General features: G+C 35.8%; 1 protein-coding gene across 4 annotated transcripts in view; it reads right to left on the reverse strand.

Annotated features, from left to right (window-relative positions):
- The window catches only part of LOC123542835 (uncharacterized), a 220215-nt gene that overhangs the window by 33542 nt on the left and 167398 nt on the right, over positions 1-19275 (reverse strand). For 3 of the 4 annotated variants that reach the window (XR_008368678.1, XM_053531771.1, XM_053531769.1), the window contains 4 exons: positions 12723-12806; positions 12094-12220; positions 11107-11274; positions 8407-8418 (listed from right to left, as the gene is read on the reverse strand). Coding sequence is in view for 3 of the 4 variants with exons in the window: in XM_053531771.1 (XP_053387746.1) it covers positions 8407-8418; positions 11107-11274; positions 12094-12220; positions 12723-12806 (391 nt within the window). In the remaining variant the exon portion in view is untranslated. The remainder of the gene's footprint in view (positions 1-8406; positions 8419-11106; positions 11275-12093; positions 12221-12722; positions 12807-19275) is intronic. The other variant, XM_053531770.1, reaches the window with a different exon arrangement.

Consider the following 19275-nt stretch of genomic DNA (forward strand, 5'->3'; position numbering starts at 1 on the left):
AATTCAATATTTGCGTTATTTATTGAGAGCAAACCCTTAACCAGGATTTTCTATGTCCAAAAGGGGGCATAATTTGGACAAAATACATGTCAGAGTTATGGGACTGCATGGCTTACTATTATCTAGTTTTATAACCCCGAAGACACTTGTGAAGTTTCAAATCAATATCTGCATTAGTTTTGGAGATAGTAACTTGCATGCAAATAGTAACTTGCATGCAAAACTTTAACCAGAAGTTTAAGTTCAAAAGGGGACATAATCTGCAAAATACAAGTCAGAGTTATGGGACTCGATGCTATGACCATGTTTTATTAACCCTAAACAAGAGTGCAAGAATGTCACAATATACGCCCGTCACAGCAAATTTCTTTACTCTAGCACCTGTATTTGCAAATGGAATTTTAACTTTGTGGTTGTTTAGTAATAACTAAATGTTTTGTTTTTCTAAGTCCACAAAAAAACTCCTTACCAGGTAGAGATACCTTAAAATACACCTAAAATTGGAAAGTAACATCTATGTTGTACCATAGAAAAGTGGTCTTGGTTTTTCCCTACGGTCAATTATAAAAAAGTTACAATATAAGTTATTTATAGTAACAACTAAGGGAAGTTAATCTTTAAAAAAAAAAAAAAAAAAAAATAAAAAAAAAAAATTGTAAGTCCTCACAAAAATCTTTTCCAGGTAGAGACTGGTCAAAATACACCTCAAAATTGGATGTAGCATGCATATTGTACTACAGAAAAGTGGTCTCGATTTTTCCCTATGACTAGTAATGAAAAAGTTACAATATAAGCTATTTATAGTAACAACAAAGGGAAGTAATTCGAAAGAAGGGAACTGCGCATGACACTTCGTCTCATGATGGTGTATAATTGTGTCAAGTTACATCAAAATCCCTCCATGCATGAAGAAGAAATGCTTCGGACAAAGTCATTCTTGTATCTGACCTTTGGCCTCTAAGTGTGACCTTGACCTTAGATCTAGGGACCTGGTTCTTGCGCATGACACTACGTCTCGTGGTGGTGAACATTTGTGCCAAGTTATATCAAAATCCCTCTATGCATGAAGAAGACATGCTCCGGACAAGGTTTTCATTCTTATATCCTTTGACCTCTAAGTGTGACCTTGACCTTAGACCTAGAGAGCTGGTTCTTGCGCATGACACTCCGCCTCATGGTGGTGAACATTTGTGCCAAGTTATATCAAAATCCCTCTATGCATGAAGAAGAAATGCTCCGGACAAAGTTTTCATTCTTGTATCCTTTGACCTCTAAGTGTGACCTTGACCTTAGACCTAGGGACCTGGTTCTTGCGCATGACACTCCTTCTCATGATGATGAACAATTGTGCCAACTTTCATCAAAATCCCTCTATGCATGAAGAAGATATGCTCCGGACAAAGTCATTCTTGAATTTGACCTTTGACCTCTAAGTGTGACCTTGACCTTAGACCTAGGGACCTGGTTCTTGCGCATGACACTCTGTCTCATGATGGTGAACAACTGTGCCAAGTTTCATCAAAATCCCTTCATGCATGTAGAAGATATGCTCCGGACAAGGTCTGTGGACGCCGCCCGCCCGCCCGCCAACCCGCCCGCCCGCCAGGGGCGTTCCCATAATACGTCCCGTTTTTCAAACGGGCGTATAAAAATGTGTGAAGGTTCAATTCAATATTTGCAAAAATTAGTTTTCGAGAGCAAAACTTTAAACAGGATTTTCTAAGTCCAAAAGGGGGCATAATTTGGCCAAAGTACATGTCAGAGTTATAGGACTTGATCCTTTGAGGTTGGTAGCTGACCTAGAAAAAGAAAAAATAAGTTCCAAAGCTATATGCCTTGCACAAAAATTTGAAGCCCTCTCACCTGATACTAGTTTATATACAAAAGCTGTAAAAAACACTGTAAAAAGGAATTTCTAAGCTGAAAAAGGGACATAATTTTGTAAGATTTATGTCAGGAAATATTGAACCTGTTTCAGAACAATCATTTCATGATAAGACTAATGAACAGTTTGAAAGCATTCAGTGCAATAGTTCCTGAAACCTACATGTAACTTTCAGCAAAATTTCTAAATGAAAATGGGCAGAATTTTGCTAAAACAAAACTCTGAGATATGAAATTTGCCATTGGAGGTCAGCTCCTTAATGTAGAAGATGTAAAGTAGAATCTGAAAATATTACCGTATTTTCCCATATTAACGCCCCCGGGGGCGTTACATTTTCCAAAGAGGGGGCGTTTATTTGAGGTAAAAAAATAAAAAATGAAAATTTTTACAAAACTTAAAAACATCGTTCAAACTAGCTGTAAAGTGTTTCTGTGTTGTTTAATCCCCCCAAAACGTAATTATTTGGCATCCAATTTAATGCAGTGTGTCTTTTATGCATTTAAATACGGTACCTCGTGTATTCCATGTCTGGCTTTTTGACACGCTCGCGACACTACACATTACTTCATGACCCAAACAGCTGTGTACTCCGATAACATTTTCCTTAGTACATGCGGGTAGCTAATTGCGCAATACACAATGTCAGTGTTTTGACATGCTGCTGTGCCTGTTTTTAAATTAAAAGTTCTTAAAACTGCCGAAGAAAAGGGTATATCGTAAACACATTGCTGCAAGTTTGTTTAAAGTCGGCAGGAAGCGTGTGCGCGAGTGGTGTAAAAACAAATCAAAAATGTATTTACCGTTTAATTTTCTGTTACGTACCGTACTTAGTACAAATGTTTTGGACTTACGGTACATGGACTGTTTAAAAGTGTGTTTAATTTTTAATACATTGGACTTTAGTACTGTAAATTACTTATTATGTGGACTTAAAAATGAGGTAGGTGATTTTTTCCCGTTCTTGTTGACTTTTTTTCCCTCCAAAATGGGTGGGGGGGCGTTAATTAGAGGGGGGGCCTTAATTCGGGAAAATACGGTAAGTCAAGTTTCTTAGAAACATGTTTTTATGTCATTTCCTTTAACATATTTATTTGTACTTAATGAGGAAGGTTAATCTAGGTAATAGATTAAATTGTTTAGTTATATTTTGTAGTTTTCACTAATTTTAATACCTATATATGTAATAAAAAGTGGCATACTTTTGACAAATTAGAAGCTAGAATTATGTAACTTACCAAGTAAGATCATCTAATGATGTCAAAGACTTGTTAGGAGTTTGAAAGCATTTGGCCATATAGTTTTTGAGACACCTGCTAACATGCAGAACTTTAACAACAATTTCAAGATTAAAAAGAGGAAATTTTACAATAAATAAACTAAAGTCTGTTCCATTCCAAAGGTTTACCCCAACTTTGGTGTCATATGACAAAACTACGACACTTACCGGCAAAGTAAACATGGTTTGATAAACTAAAAAAAAGTCACCCTCGAGAAATTTAACGATTTTTTTCTGCTTTGCCAAATATCCAAATAAATGACAAATTTATATTTTCAACGGCAGTCTCCCATTGTAATTTCTTGTCGCCATTGGAGTTTGCTCTCTAAATTTAAGTATAACGGGAAAATTCACGTGACTTTTATCGGGAGCGACTCAAAACTCTGTCTCATTTCGTTTATAATTCCCTACATGTAAATGCATTGAGTGAACTGAAATTTTGTGTTTAAAAATGTTATATCTAAGAAAAAATGTAAATCGACTCACTTTTAACCTATCAAAGTTGTAAACACTCCAAAATTCTTCCAAGTCCTTTGTAGCTCTATCCAATCTCAGTGAATCAGTTGTAAACAAACGAGTTCATTTTACACATCGATGAAATTCAGGCATCAATCGCACCATGTCCTTGAAACGATGACTTGTTCAATTTAACATCATTTCCAAACGCATGGTTCAAAGATAACCTGTATTTTAGCATCCTTACTGAAGTATTTACAGTCCGCCACATATCCAATTTCTTTTTTCCAAAAAATAATATTCACCATATCGAGTCCGGTTGTGTATGCAAGAGAATTTAGATTCTTTTTCTCCGAAAGAAACTTATGACGTATGAGATAAATGACGTAGTATTGCTGGCATTATGCAGATTTATTCGAGGCGCACAAGGGAAGAATTACACAGGTGTATACACACAATCAGCCGATAGAAGATAGACATCTTGACGTACTGTACATCAAGCTAGAATTAAACTTTACTTTTTGAAATATATGTTTAAAAAATGCTTAATTGCTTACCATTTCATCAACCTATCTGTTTTATTTTTTTATTATATTAATTTTGCTGTTTAGGCCTATATGGAAGCATCTCTATCTCTTTTTTAAACCTGTGACTTACATTTCTGTTGAATTTGTAGGCTGGAGTATGCTTTTAAATTCCACAAGGTATGTGCGTAATCGTCGCGAGTGTTGCGTCACTTCAGTTTTCTAAGTACTGTATTAAACGAGCACAGATTAATTATTGTCTCTGGCACAAAGTCTTGTTGATAAAGTCCAAGGGGACCGATTAATATTTTTTTTTCGGCCTGTGCTCACACGTGTATCATAACTGGCACGTGACGAGGCGCGCAATCGAAGAAAATATGATAGAATGATCAAAATGATAAGCAGAATGTGTAACATAGGCGTAGGAGCAGCGGAACCGTAAGGACACCCACAAATATGGTGTACAGCATGTATTTTGTTTGTCCCCCCCCCCACCACCACTCCCCGTCGTTCCCCGCACTTTTAATCAAAACAAGAGGTTTTCCCTAGAACTAACGGAAAAGCCAATTAGAGAGAGCATTTCCATAAGAATTTGATGCAACGCAAATAGTCCAAAGATTATAGAAACATATTGTTCTAGTGTAATGAACTTTGAGAGAGAGAGAGAGAAAGAGGGAGGGAGAGAGAGACAGAGAGAGATTTTACATAACTATGCATACCAAACCTGAACCTGAAAAAATAGAATGCTTTATAGCTGACGACGGTTTTCATATATACGCCGAAACCTAAACCGAAATAAAAGCATGCACGTCGAGGGCCTAAATCGGGCTGAATATGATTAAAAAGGACAGTTTTGCTCATGCAAAATGTATGTCAAATAATCATACAGGCTTTTTGCCGCGCAGTTTCGCGGAAATTAATATCTCTATGTATATGTAATTGTTATGTGTTTTATGTCATCCGTTCCTTATTTTGGCGGGAAAACTGCACGTGTTTTTATTGCTCTCCACCGGTTCATTAGCATAAAGTTTCATGTTGCCGTCATGGTTTTATATCAACAGAAACGATTCTGATTTTATTATAGAACGTTATCTTGAATTATTCTGTAAGTTTACCAAATGAAAATGCGCGATTCTGAGCCTGAACGAATTTCGTTTCTGTACGACGGTGACTATATATAATGCGTTAAACTTCCAAAAGGACGTCAAGTTGAATTACAAAAAGACCTTTCACTTATTCTGGCGGACAAAAAATTAATTGCCAGCTGAACAATGTTTAATATATCCCTGTACATCTCGTAGTCTTACAACTTATACAAGCTCATATACTTTCCGTTTTTGAGGACAAACATGTCCAAGATACGGACCGAAATGGATATGATTAATCAATGTTGCTATTAAATGTTATTTTAATAATAACAATACAAAACGTTAAATTGTTACCTTTGAAAAAGAGGCCATGGTCCGTTCTACATTTTTTATCCACAGTGGTGACTAAAGGATTTTACATGCAACATAATTATGGAGTCTTGAGAAAAAAAATCTTTTATTTTATTCATAAAGTTATTGTTTTTCTGTATGTTTTCCGAATACTCACTGGTCAGAGTTTAAAATTTGATGTTTCAGTGGAACATTTACATAAACTGATATTCTGTTAGATCTGGGTCCTAAATATAACTTAAAAATACAGAAATATTAACAAGATTATTTAGGAAAACCCAACATTTCTATTTCTAAACGGTCACGATGGTTTTTTGTATGTATGAACTTATTTTAACGCAGATATTTCGAATTGTAGACATCTAACCCTTTTATGTTTAAAATAGCTTTTTTTCCTTGCCCTGTCCGTTCAAATTAAATGCGAGGTGTTTATAAAGGGAATATCCTGACGGACTGCGAAGTTTAGTTTTCATTTTTATTAATTAATCCATAAAGATACTTCCGAGAGGTAATATCTATTTAGGTCACATCAACTGAAGTCAAATTATATATAACTTTCTTTCAACGACAGAAAACATGATATAAGGAGAATGCCCATGTGCTACTAAAATATCGAGACGTTCGCACGCACATTTGTTTTTCTTTTTAGAATGTCCTTGTTCTTTTGTGTTTGTTTCTTTCTATTTATTTATTTATTTATTTATTTATTTATTTATTTATTTACTTTTATGTTGAGGTGGCCTGACCTGAATTTCCCCAAGAATTATCATAATACGATAACAAACATAGTCGTTTCAGATATTAACTCGGGCGTTTTAATTTTGAGTTGACCCCTAGTTTATTGCGCTACGGGTGCCGCCATATTGGAAAGTCGGCGTAACGTCATATAGCATTACGGTCTATGGGGAAACAATAAAAATCCAAGATTATATCTTTAAAATACACTTTATTGAAAAAATGAAAAAAAGGTCTAGAGATATTGATGTATGGTATATAAATATGTTTTTTTTGGACGATTTTACCGATACTGATAATTCAGAAACAAGGTAAACGTAATAGGTGGAACAGACTTTAGAGTGTTCTGTTATCTCATGATGCCAGAGAGATGTATGAAGACGTAATAGTTTAGGAGAAACCACTTACAAACGTTTGTGATATGGACACTACAAAAGGGAGACAACAAAAGCTTTATTATTTAAAAATATTTAAAATAGTCGAGCTAAAATCATTCAAAGTAGTTTGCTAAAGTTTTTCCTTGCAAAAGACAGATTGATAATTTGACCAACTACATGACTGTGACTGGCTGACTGAATGACAATAAAGTGACTCCTATACAGGACCCTAAATACCATTATTGTGGGTATATATATTTATGTTTTAATGGTATTTATTGTGAGAATGTGTGATTCTGGGAAATACATTATGTGAAAGGAACAGTGAATATCTGTGATGTAAAAAAGCAGAAACCTATACTCAGTACCAAAGCAATTCCCTCAAAGCATCTATACAACTTGGTTACTACACAAACCCATTTCCCACAGACAGGGTAGTACTAGCAATGCTAACTGCCCTTTTCAAAACATTCACATTTGAAAAAAGTCCCTAAAATGCACATGTATTTTGTATTTTCTTTGTCTCTACTTTACTTATTTGTTTTACCCTATACCTGTTTTGTTGAAATGTGTATTTCATTATCAGCTTTTCCCTACTAAAGTCTTCACTCTATTTGGACCCCTTAATTATGTCCAGACTATGTCAATGTGACCCCAATCAATCTAAACTTTGATTCTGCAAATGTGTTTGTCAATTCTTTAGATTTAGTCAATGGATTTTTTTGGAAGGTCTTATATCATTCAAACATTATTTCTCTATCCCAACATGTTGGCAAAACCCACATCCAGATTGCAGATTATGGTGTAAGCACTGTATGTACCATAGTGTCTCTAATCAATTCCACACCTTTGTACTGCTCACTTATTACAAAGCAAACTTGTAAAAGAAATCATTTTTAAATTAACTTAAAAACTCCCCGTGTAGTATTATGTTGAACACTGGTGTAAATACAAGACACCACTGCCCTAAACATTTGACAAGAGGGTCATGTTGACCCTATATCGCTCACCTGTTAAACTTGGCCTAGGAATCATCAAGATAAACATTCTGACCAAGCTTCATGAAGATAGGGTCTTAATCAAGATAAACATTATGACCAAGTTTCATAAAGATAGGATCATATAAGTGGTCTCTAGATTGTTAAAAGCTTTTCCTTTGTTTTGACCTGCTGACCAAGTTTTTGACCCCACATGACCCAGTTTCCAACATGGCCTTGAGATCATCAAGAAAAACATTCTGTGCAAGTTTGTATCAAATCAAAGCATAAATGAAACTATATGGCTGAAAGGTTTGATTAAAATCAATAGCAAAATGTGGTCTCTATCATGTTCACGGGCCAAAAATAGCAAATTTTGGCCCCTTAATGTGCCATAACTCTAGAACCCGTAAAGGAATCTGGCCAGTTTTTGAAAGAAACTGAGATATTATGCCAATACAAGTTGTGTGCAAGTTTGATTAAAATTGATTGCAAAATGTGGTCTCTACTGTGTTCACAAAAAATTGTGGCTGGACGGATGACGGACAGACGACGGGCGATCACAAAAGCTCACCTTGTCACCAAGTGATTGGTGAGCTAAAAAGACAGACTCCTAAATTTTTCATCTTTGAATTTATCAAAGCTAACAAACTAGACACAGATTTGTTATCAATGGAAAAATGTGCAGGTACAGTGTATATATTACTGACATTATGGTAAATGCTTAAAAGTTTTACCTGGCCCAGGTGCTGAGGAAAAAATCAAAGTTTATATCATTAAACATATATTATTACAGTGATTAAAGTTTTTGTTTAGAGAATTCTGCCATTATCTCAACTTTTACTAGGAGAAATGCAAGCCTGCTATAAACTGTTACATGTATTGAACAGACTTGACTGATACAACTAGTTTGGTTGCACTTTTTCATGAAGAACATTGATAAGCTAGAATCTCTACAGAAAGTTCTAATTTATTTCATTCAACAACCATGAGACTTGGTTAAGTCTGCTCTAGAAATGTTTATCTTGTGCTATACCCAACCTGTCTCCTCTCCATCCGCATTGCACAAAACAGTGACTATGATCAACATGTATCCCAAACTAAGCTTATTTTACCTCAGTAAATACATCAATTTAACTATTACATCTATAGACATTTATTTCAACTGTAGAAAATCCTTAAAAAGAGCTGCAAGCATTTCCCTGAAGTTGGAATACAGATCCGTGAAAGCAAACTGGATGTAGTAACTATTTCCCTAATGTTTGATTACAGAACAAGCACAATAAACTGGATGTAGTAACCATTTCCCTATTACTGAAATGCAGACGAGGGCAGCAAACTAGATGTAATAACAAATGCAGACATGGACAGCAAACTGGATGTAGTAACCATTTCCCTATTACTGAAATGCAGACAAGGACAGCAAACTGGATGTAGTAACAATTTCCCTATTATTGAAATACAGACAAGGCAGCAAACTGGATGTAGTAACAATTTCCCTATTATTGAAATGCAGACATGGACAGCAAACTGGATGTAGTAACAATTTCCTTAATATTGAAATGCAGACATGGACAGCAAACTGGATGTAGTAACCATTTCCCTAATACTGAAATTCAGACATGGGCAACTAACTAGCTGTAGTAACAATTTCCCTAATATTGAAATGCAGACAAGGGCAGCAAACTGGATGTAGTAACAATTTCCCTATTATTGAAATGCAGACATGGACAGCAAACTGGATGCAGTAACAATTTCCCTAATATTAAAATGCAGACATGGGCAACTAACTGGATGTAGTTACCATTTCCCTAATTTTGAAATTCAGACATGGGCAGCAAACTGGATGTAGTACCAATTTCCCTAAAAATGCAGACATGGGAAACTAAACTGGATTAGTAACCATTTCCCTAATATGAAATGCAAGAATAGGGACTAAATGGATTAGTTAACATTTCCTAATTTGAAATGTAGACATGGCATAAACTGGATGTTAGTAACAGTTCCCTTAAATGCTGGCATGGGCAAATAACTGAATGTAGTAACCATTTCCCTATTATTAAAATGCAGACAAGGACAGCAAACTGGATGACGTAACCATTTCCCTAATATTAAAATGCAGACATGGGAAACTAACTGGATGTAGTAACCATTTCCCTAATATAGAAATGAAGACATGAGCAACTAAATGAATGTAGTTAATATTTCCCTAATTTTGAAATGCAGACATGGGGCAGTAAACTGGATTTAGTAATCATTTCCTTAATGCTGAAATGCAGAACATGGGCACCAAATTTGATGTAGGAACCAATTTCCTTATATTAAAATGCAGATTAGGGGTACCAAACTGGATTAGTAACAATTTCCCTATTATTGAAATGTAGACATGGGACAGCAAACTGGATGTAGTAACCATTTCCCTATTATTGAAATGCAGACATGGGCAACTAACTAGATGTAGTAACCATTTCCCTAATTCTGAAATGCAGACATGGGGCAGTAAACTGGATTTAGTAATAATTTCTCTAATTCTGAAATGCAGACATGGGGCAGTAAACTTGATGTGGTAACCATTTCTCTAATTTTGAAATGCAGACATCGGGCAATAAACTAGATGTGGTAACCATTTCTCTAATTTTGAAATGCAGACATGGGGCAATAAACTGGATGTGGGCAATAAACTTGATGTAGTAACCATTTCTCTAATTTTGAAATGCAGACATGGGGCAATAAACTTGATGTGGTAACCATTTCTCTAATTTTGAAATGCAGACATGAGGCAGTAAACTGGATTTGGTAATAATTTCTCTAATTTTGAAATGAAGACATGGGGCAATAAACTAGATGTGGTAACCATTTCTCTAATTTTGAAATGCAGACATGGGGCAATAAACTAGATGTGGTAACCATTTCCCTGATATCTGTATGCAGATCAAGTTATAATTTCCTTTATGCTGGTATGCAGACTATCATATTTCCAAACAAGATGACAACGTAAAATTACAGGATGCTACATAATTGCTATGACATTAACATACTGTCAACAGCTGAACTTTTCCATAAATTTAAAAGGATGAAGTGAAAAACTTCTGTATGTTTACTAACAAAAACACAGAAAATGTTTAAACAGTTTGAGATTGCAATGAACAGTTTGCATGTTTCACCAAGAAAGTAATGGAATGCTATCCTGTCACAGCTGACAGGATGTATCAGGCAATGCTTGTACTGAACAAATTTTCAGTTTGTTTGTGATATTTATGAGAACAAAATCAATCAAGCATTTGAAACAGTTATGAATGTTAACTTGGTTAATGAGGAAAATCAGGCCTTTGTTTACCAAATTCTTTTACTAGAGTGGGACAAAAACTCCCTCTCTACAGAACCCTTACCTTCCTAAAAGTGGCACAAAAACTATAATATAACTACAGAACTCTTACCTTCCCATTCAAGCTCCCCTTCTATATCACTAGGGGTTTCAAGGTCATCAGGGGTTGGAATGTCGTCAACACCTTCCACAAGGTCATCAGTGGAGTCTGGAGACAGGAAGTTGTTTGCAGCAATTTTCTTTTTTCGTCTTGCACCATTCAGGAGGCTGTCTGGACGTGCTGAAGAGATAAATGTCTTTGTTTTTTGGCCTGTGAAGCTTGGGACATTAGTGTGAAATACAGGAATAAACTGTCTGTATACCAAGTATTTCATTGTCTATAATATGCATACTCTGTCTCTCTCAGGCTGAATATAGTGATGAAAATTTATAATATCATAACTGTGGTAAAAACAGTAACAGCAATTTTGAAGCAAATCCTTTCAATATTGTCTGTAGAGTTCGACACACATGATTTTTCCCCACAGTCTATACAGCAAAACTATCAAAGGGCCATAACTGTGGTAAAAATAGCCACAGCAAAAGTTCCTTCGTCTATGTTCATCTGCACATCAAGCTTGTTCATCTGTGAAAATTTAAAGCAAATCAGGCTAATAGTGTGGGAGGAGTTGGACACACAGGATTTCGGATGCATGGACATACATACGGACAGCAACAACGCTATATGTCCCCACATACATTTGGGCATAAAAATTGATATAAAAGTTGTCTGTATGAGTATAATATTCTGATTCTATAGTTTTTCAGTGATAGTTATATTCTGAAAATCACTGATTTGGTACAAACTTCTGCACTGAGTGGAGTATTTCTGGCAAGTTAGCTGTATACTTACCTCTACTTCAACTAGCAGATTTTGGTATCACTTTTTCAGTGAACATACTGGTAAGGGTGCTGGACAGATGAGGGCAAAACCACATTCAGCTCATTTAAAGGTGTACAAAAACATTAAAATACTAAACATTTCATAACTTTGCAACTGAAGATTATTGGTATAAGCTAAGATTATTGGTATAAGCTAAGAACCTATGTCTAAACTGACCAGGTTTAGTATATTCACTGTCGCTCTCAGTGTCCGACTCGTCTGTAGACGAATCTTGTGTTGTTGCCCCCATACCAGGTATTGGGTCCTCATGCCATTCTTGTGTGTCATCCATCTTCATTTTCTCCTAAAATAAACAACAAGAGCTGTCAATGGAAAGCAACAAAAGCCAGGTCATCAATAAAAGTTATAACAAGCAAAGTTGTTTCACTGATCAGATATCAATTGACGATTAAAATATTTCATTTACTTTTTTTCAAATTAGTAACATAACATTATTTCTAGATATATATTTTTGTTAAATTCTGCTGATCATTCTACAACACTGCTTCTGATCAATATTGATGAACATCTATGAAGTGGTTGAAGAGCTGAAGGTTTTTCTATCTCTCCTATATTTGTAGGAGGAATTGAGTACACAGTGCTCTGATACTGCTGTAACATTTTAAAGTCCAAAAAAGGGCAATAACTCTAAAACAAATCAGACATGAAAGTCCCAGCACTATTTTTGTACATGTCATTTCATATTTATTTCAACTGGGTAAGTTGAATAAGGTGTTATGGACATACAGAAAACAGTTCAAACACTATCAGGTGTTCAGCACGAGGACATAAAAGCTGTATCTTACATGACTGGCCTTTGGTTTTTCCGGTTCTACCTTTTCAATGACTACATGTTTCTCCGAAGCCACATCATCATCATCATCAACTGGCTGTAAGTAGATTAAAAATAGCAAAAGGTTCAAAAGGATTTTGCAAAACTTTTAAAACATTTCATTTTAAATTGATCTGTGAATACTATAACAATTATAGAAATCTAACAAAAACCGAAACAGTTTTCACACAACATATAACATCTTTATTTCTTCCTAATATGGTCATTACTAGTGTAATGACTACTTTTGATTGAAAAATTTGTTAAGCTGCAGATAGCAAAAAATGGCAAATATTTGCTATAAACAAACTGAACTCCTCAAAGAAAACAGTTGTTCCAAGAAATGAATAACAAGATAAGATTGTTGGGGAAAAGCCATACAGCTATTAAGAACCATCCTTCCTTTATTAGTAAATATACAAACTGACTGCCAAGGCAGCTGTGTAAGGAAAGCAAGAGGCTCTGAACAAGAAACTCTTCTATTTACAATCACTAACATTTCTTTCTCATCTATAAAGAAAAGCATGCTGATATTAATCAAAACAGTACTGGTGGAACATAGCAAATTTGTTTAGTAGAATTTTATTACTGTTTGAATTAATGTTGATAGATAACAATATTCTCTACCTGTTTGATTCTTAAAGAATGTCTGATTTAGACCAGACCCATGTAATAAAATGCTACATTGAGATGATTGGCTGATTTCTATCAGAATTTAATTGGGATTTCAGACTGACACAGGTAAATATTATAGTACAGTTACTTTCTGTCTTCACTCTAGACAGTAAATGTTATTTTCTTATAACTGCTCTCCAGTTGTAGGTAAATATTTTGAACCAGGAAAGGTGGTTGGGCCATAGTTTGGACCAACAAATGAACTGATGGTCGTGCACCAGTCCAATACAGCCTTCGTTTATTTTGTGCCTGAGGGTATCATGAATTGTATCTGATACAGTGTATGTTCAGTTTTCTTGTCACACACCAGATCGACATTTTCTGTCATACATCAATTTTGTGAGTATGACTTGTGTTGTGCATCATTTTTCAATATAAAATGTATAATATGTATTATTTACAAGGAAATAATCTACTCAGTACCCAAGAGTCAGGATGACATTAAGAAATTAAGAGTTAATGGTTTCCTCTCTGGAGTAGCTTTACTGAAGTAAACATTTACATACAAATCTATTTACTTAAAAAATAAGAACAAAAAGCACTTGTTTATCATTATGAAGAAACAATCAATTATTAATTTATTCTAGCAATTATTCAAATACTGTTGACAAGCTGCTTAGCCTTGTAAGCTGTTTTTTCATTATAAACTGTCTAAAACTTCTAGAGTGATAAAGGCACAAAACTCATTCAACTGTTTTGAAAGGCTCATCTACACCAGATTCTGTAAAACAAACTCAAAGTATACAAATAGATTTTACAGGTACAGAATCAAGGAACAATAGACAGAAGTTGTATGTTTATCATGTTGAGGTAATACTGTTTGTGCATATTAGTTATATACATATTCCTACCATCCTGTTAATTTAATCCTAGTTTCTGGATTCCTCAATAGTATTAACAGGTTATCCAAAACTAAATGACAGCTTCTCCACGTAAACTTCAAGTAGAGGGGACAAACAGAAATAACTGATAGCTTCCCAATATAAATAAATAGAGGCAATGATTAAAGTAACTGAATGTTTCCCTAAATAAATCAGAGTGGAGGGGACCGGAAATAACTGAAATTCTAAGTAAAAAGGGGACATAATTCATGAAATATTTGTACCAGAGTTAATGAACTTGTGTCACATGACAAGGACGATGATGTGGAACAACTATTCTTAGTTTGAATCAAATCAATCAAGTAAAACAAAAGATAAAAAGAAAGTCATATGATGTGGATGATGATGTGGAACAAATACTGTAATAACAGCAATAGAGTGAAAGTGCATTAAAACTTAAACCTGATATTGACGTAAAAAGAGAAAAAATTTGAAGCAAATCCACCATGTGATTACAGAGATAAAGAAAAAGCGCATCAAAACTTAAACTAATGTGTGGATGCGGAACAGACGCCTGTGCCAGGGTTGAGCAGGATAGCTCTCCATATACTTTGTATAGCCAAGCTAAAGAACTGGAAGCTTTCCTACATAAATCACAGGTGGAGGAGACCAGAATTAACTAATAGCTGTCCTACATGAATCACAGGTGGAGAAGCTCAGAGAAAACTGTTGGCTTCCCTACATGAATCAAACGAGGAGAAGACCACAAGTAACTAATAGCTGCCCTATATGAATCACAGGTGGAGAAGATCAGAGGTAACTGTTGGCTTTCCTACATGAATCAAAGGTGGAGCAGACCAGAAGTTACTGATAGCTTCTCCACATAAATCACAGTTGGAGAAGTTCAGAAGAAACTGTTGGCATCCCTACATAAATCACAGTGTGGGTGAGATCAGGAGAAACTGTTAGCATTCCTACATGAATTACAGAAGTGGGTGAGATCAGGAGAAACTGTTAGGTACCCTATATGAATCACAGGTGAAGGAGATCAGAAGAAACTTTTGGCATCCCTACATGAACCAAAGGTGGAGGAGATCAGGAGAAACTGTTGGCATCCCTACATGAATCACGGGTGAAGGAGATCAGAAGAAACTGTTGGCATCCCTACATGAATCAAAGGTGGAGGAGATCAGAAGAAACTGTTGGCATCCCTACATGAATCAAAGGTGGAGGATATCATAAGAAACTGTTGGCATCCCTATATGAATCAAAGGTGAAGGAGATCATAAGAAACTGTTGGCATCCCTACATGAATCAAAGTGCATCCCTAGATGAATCACAGGTGAAGGAGATATTAAGAAACTGTTGGCATCCCTACATGAATCAAAGGTGGAGGAGATCATAAGAAACTGTTGGCATCCACTGAATCAAGTGAAGATCAAGAACTGTGGCATCACTGATCAAGGGAGGAGATCATAAGAAACTGTTGGCATCCCTACATGAATCAAAAGGTGAAGGAGATCATAAGAAACTGTTGGCATCCCTACATGAATCACAGGTGAAGGAGATCAGAAGAAACTGTTGGCATCCCTACATGAATCACAGGTGGAGGAGATCAGAAGAAACTGTTGGCATCCACATGATCAAGTGAAATCAGAACTGTGCTCCATGACAGTGGGAGATCAGAAGAAACTTAGCAACTGGTATAGGCAGGAGTCATCCTACATGAATCACAGGTGGAGGAGACAGAAAGAAACTGTTGGCATCCCTACATGAATCACAGGTGAAGGAGATCATAAGAAACTGTTGGCATCCCTACATGATCAAGTGCACCTAATGAATCCGTGAGGAGATCATAAGAAACTGTTGGCATCCCTACATGAATCAAAGGTGGAGGAGATCATAAGAAACTGTTGGCATCCCTACATGAATCAAAGGTGAAGGAGATCATAAGAAACTGTTGGCATCCCTACATGAATCAAAGGTGGAGATCATAAGAAACTGTTGCATCCATCATGAATCACAGTGAGGAGATAAGAATGTGGCATCTATGATCAGGGGAGATCAGAAGAAACTTTTGGCTACCCTACATAAATCAAGGTGAAGAGATCAGAAGAAACTGTTGGCATCCATACATGAATCACAGGTGGAGGAGACGAGAAAAAACTGTTGGCATCCCTACATGAATCAAAGGTGAAGGAGATCATAAGAAACTGTTGGCATCCCTACATGAATCAAAGTGCATCCCTACATGAATCACAGGTGAAGGAGATCATAAGAAACTGTTGGCATCCCTACATGAATCAAAGGTGGAGGAGATCATAAGAAACTGTTGGCATCCCTACATGAATCAAAGGTGAAGGAGATCATAAGAAACTGTTGGCATCCCTACATGAATCAAAGGTGGAGGAGATCATAAGAAACTGTTGGCATCCCTACATGAATCAAAGGTGGAGGAGATCATAAGAAACTGTTGGCATCCCTACATGAATCACAGGTGAAGGAGATCAAAAGAAACTGTTGGCATCTCTACATGAATCACAGGTGAAGGAGATAGAAGAACTTTGGCATCCCTACATGAATCACAGGTGGAGGAGATCGAAGAAACTGTTATTACATGACCGTGAGTATCATGAACTTAGCTCTCCAAATAAGTGGGGGATGCTAGAAAAACAAGTGGGGCGGGAAACATGGTATATGTCGGTGGAGGCGGGGGGGTGGGGGGCCACATAATTCACAGGAGGAGATGACCACTTCCAGAGGTATTTAACAGCTACCCTAGATAAATCACAGGCTGAGGGGATAAATGACCTTAGATGTATTGTCAAAGACTTGAACAACTCCTCTTGGAACTGAACGTAAACCTGAAATCTGATTTAAGTATTCAGCTTACAGAGCACTGTGAACCATATTGTAGAAGGCTGTATTGAGATCAATGGCTTTTCATGCGTGAGATATACACTTAGCAGCATGCCCTGGTGGGGGGGGGGGGGGGGGGGGGGGGGGGGGGGGGGTAAGTTTTATACCTTACTGCATGTCAGGGCAATATATACATCTATACACCTACCTCAAAGGAGAGTCTCCATATAGCCTTGTTTTTGGTCTGTGTTAATTTATCCCGCGTTTTATTCAGCGTGTTCAAAATTTCTCTATTTAAATCCAAACTTTTCTGAAAATTCTTAAAGTTTTCCTTGTAAACTTCCATAACTTTTGTCCATGAATATAAATATGTGTTCATATAAAACTCAGCATGATAATTCTGGCAAACATTCTATACCACAATCATGTTGGCACAGGAAGTATAATAATTATTCTAATTTCCGAGAAATATATAGCCAGTGAATCACAGTGTTTCTGACAAAGCAATTACACCAATTGTTTACATCACATATTTTCAAACTAATTCTCCTGAAAATCCTGAATCACAGATAAATGAAAACTGAAACTTGTATAAAATTCCAATAAAGAAGTTATGATGGAATTATAAATGAACTTTTAAATCAAAGCCCTTGTAATTATCACATTTCATCTCTAGGCATACTTAATACTCCATTGATACTGTCCCTGCCCAGTTTTCAAGATTTAGCTAACCTAACATTGAATATATTGCATTAACTAAATATAACACATTTCTTTTCAAATTTCACTCATGATTGCCACAGATTTATCCAGTAAATTTGAATTTCATATGGACTATTTTGTCATATATTTTTACTACTTAACGTATTGTCAGACAGATGTTATCATAGCAACACTGTTCTTCTAAACAACTTTTTAAACATATATTGCAATCACAGATCTATTTCAAGGAAAAAATCCTGTACAGTGACCTTTAAAACTACAGAAACACATTTCATAACAATAAAACTGCTAAAATAATTTGCTAAATTAGTCCCAAAATAGCTTAAAATGATACCAAGATAAATTTCAAAAACACTGACAAAACACTGATTTTGTTTGTTGTTTCTACTAAAAACAAAATTAAAAAATTCCATAAACTTCACAATAGGTTATTTTAAACATAAAATTTATAATGTCTTATTTATCTCCATGACTTTGTAAAATATATCCTAAATGGTCTTAAAGCATAATCACTATAATTTTGCTGTCTATTCTACAAACTGGCGGCAGGGAACCACTCTCTATATACAATCAGTTCCAACTGTATTATATCTGTACAATTATTTCTGATCAAACCACTGATATACAACAGTAGCCTATGATCAAAAGTCCGCCCCAGTCTTTATTAATAGAAAACACAAGTGAGCATTTCCTTCATTAATGTATTAATGCCAAATTCTGGTTTCCATTAATTCATTCAACATCTCAATGTACAAACAAATGAATCATGACTTTCTTCTTCCCTTAGTTAACAAGAGGACCATGATGGTCCTGAATCGCTCACCTATCCCCACATGACCCAGTGTTGAACTGAGTACGACGTCGTTATTTCTATTATTTGACATAGTGACCTAGCTTTTGAGCACATGTGACCTAGATATCATCAAGATAAAAAATTCTGACCAATTTTCATGAAGATCCATTGAAAAATATGACCTCTAGAGAGGTCACAAGGTTTTTTCTATTATTTGACCTAATGACCTAGTTTTTGAAGGCACGTGACCACTTCTGAATCTGACCTAGATATCATCAAGGTGACATCTCACCAATTTTCATGAAGATCTCATGAAAAATATGGCCTCTAGAGAGGTCACAAGGTTTTTCTATTTCGACCTACTGACCTAGTTTTTGACACGCTCGTGACCAGTTTCGAAATTGGCCTAGATATCATAAAGAGGAAATTCTGATCAATTTTCATGAAGATCATTGGAAAATGGCCTTAGAGACATCACAAGGTTTTTCTATTTTAGACTACTGACCTAGTTTTGACCGAAAGTAACCCAGTTTCAAATCTTACCTAGATATCATCAAGTGAACATTCTCACCAATTTTCATGAAGATCCATTGAGAAATATGGCCTCTAGAGAGGTCACAATGTTTTCGACAAACTGACCTAGTTTTGACTGCACA

Source organism: Mercenaria mercenaria, chromosome 19 (genome assembly GCF_021730395.1).
Source record: "Mercenaria mercenaria strain notata chromosome 19, MADL_Memer_1, whole genome shotgun sequence".
Lineage (NCBI taxonomy): Eukaryota > Metazoa > Mollusca > Bivalvia > Venerida > Veneridae > Mercenaria > Mercenaria mercenaria.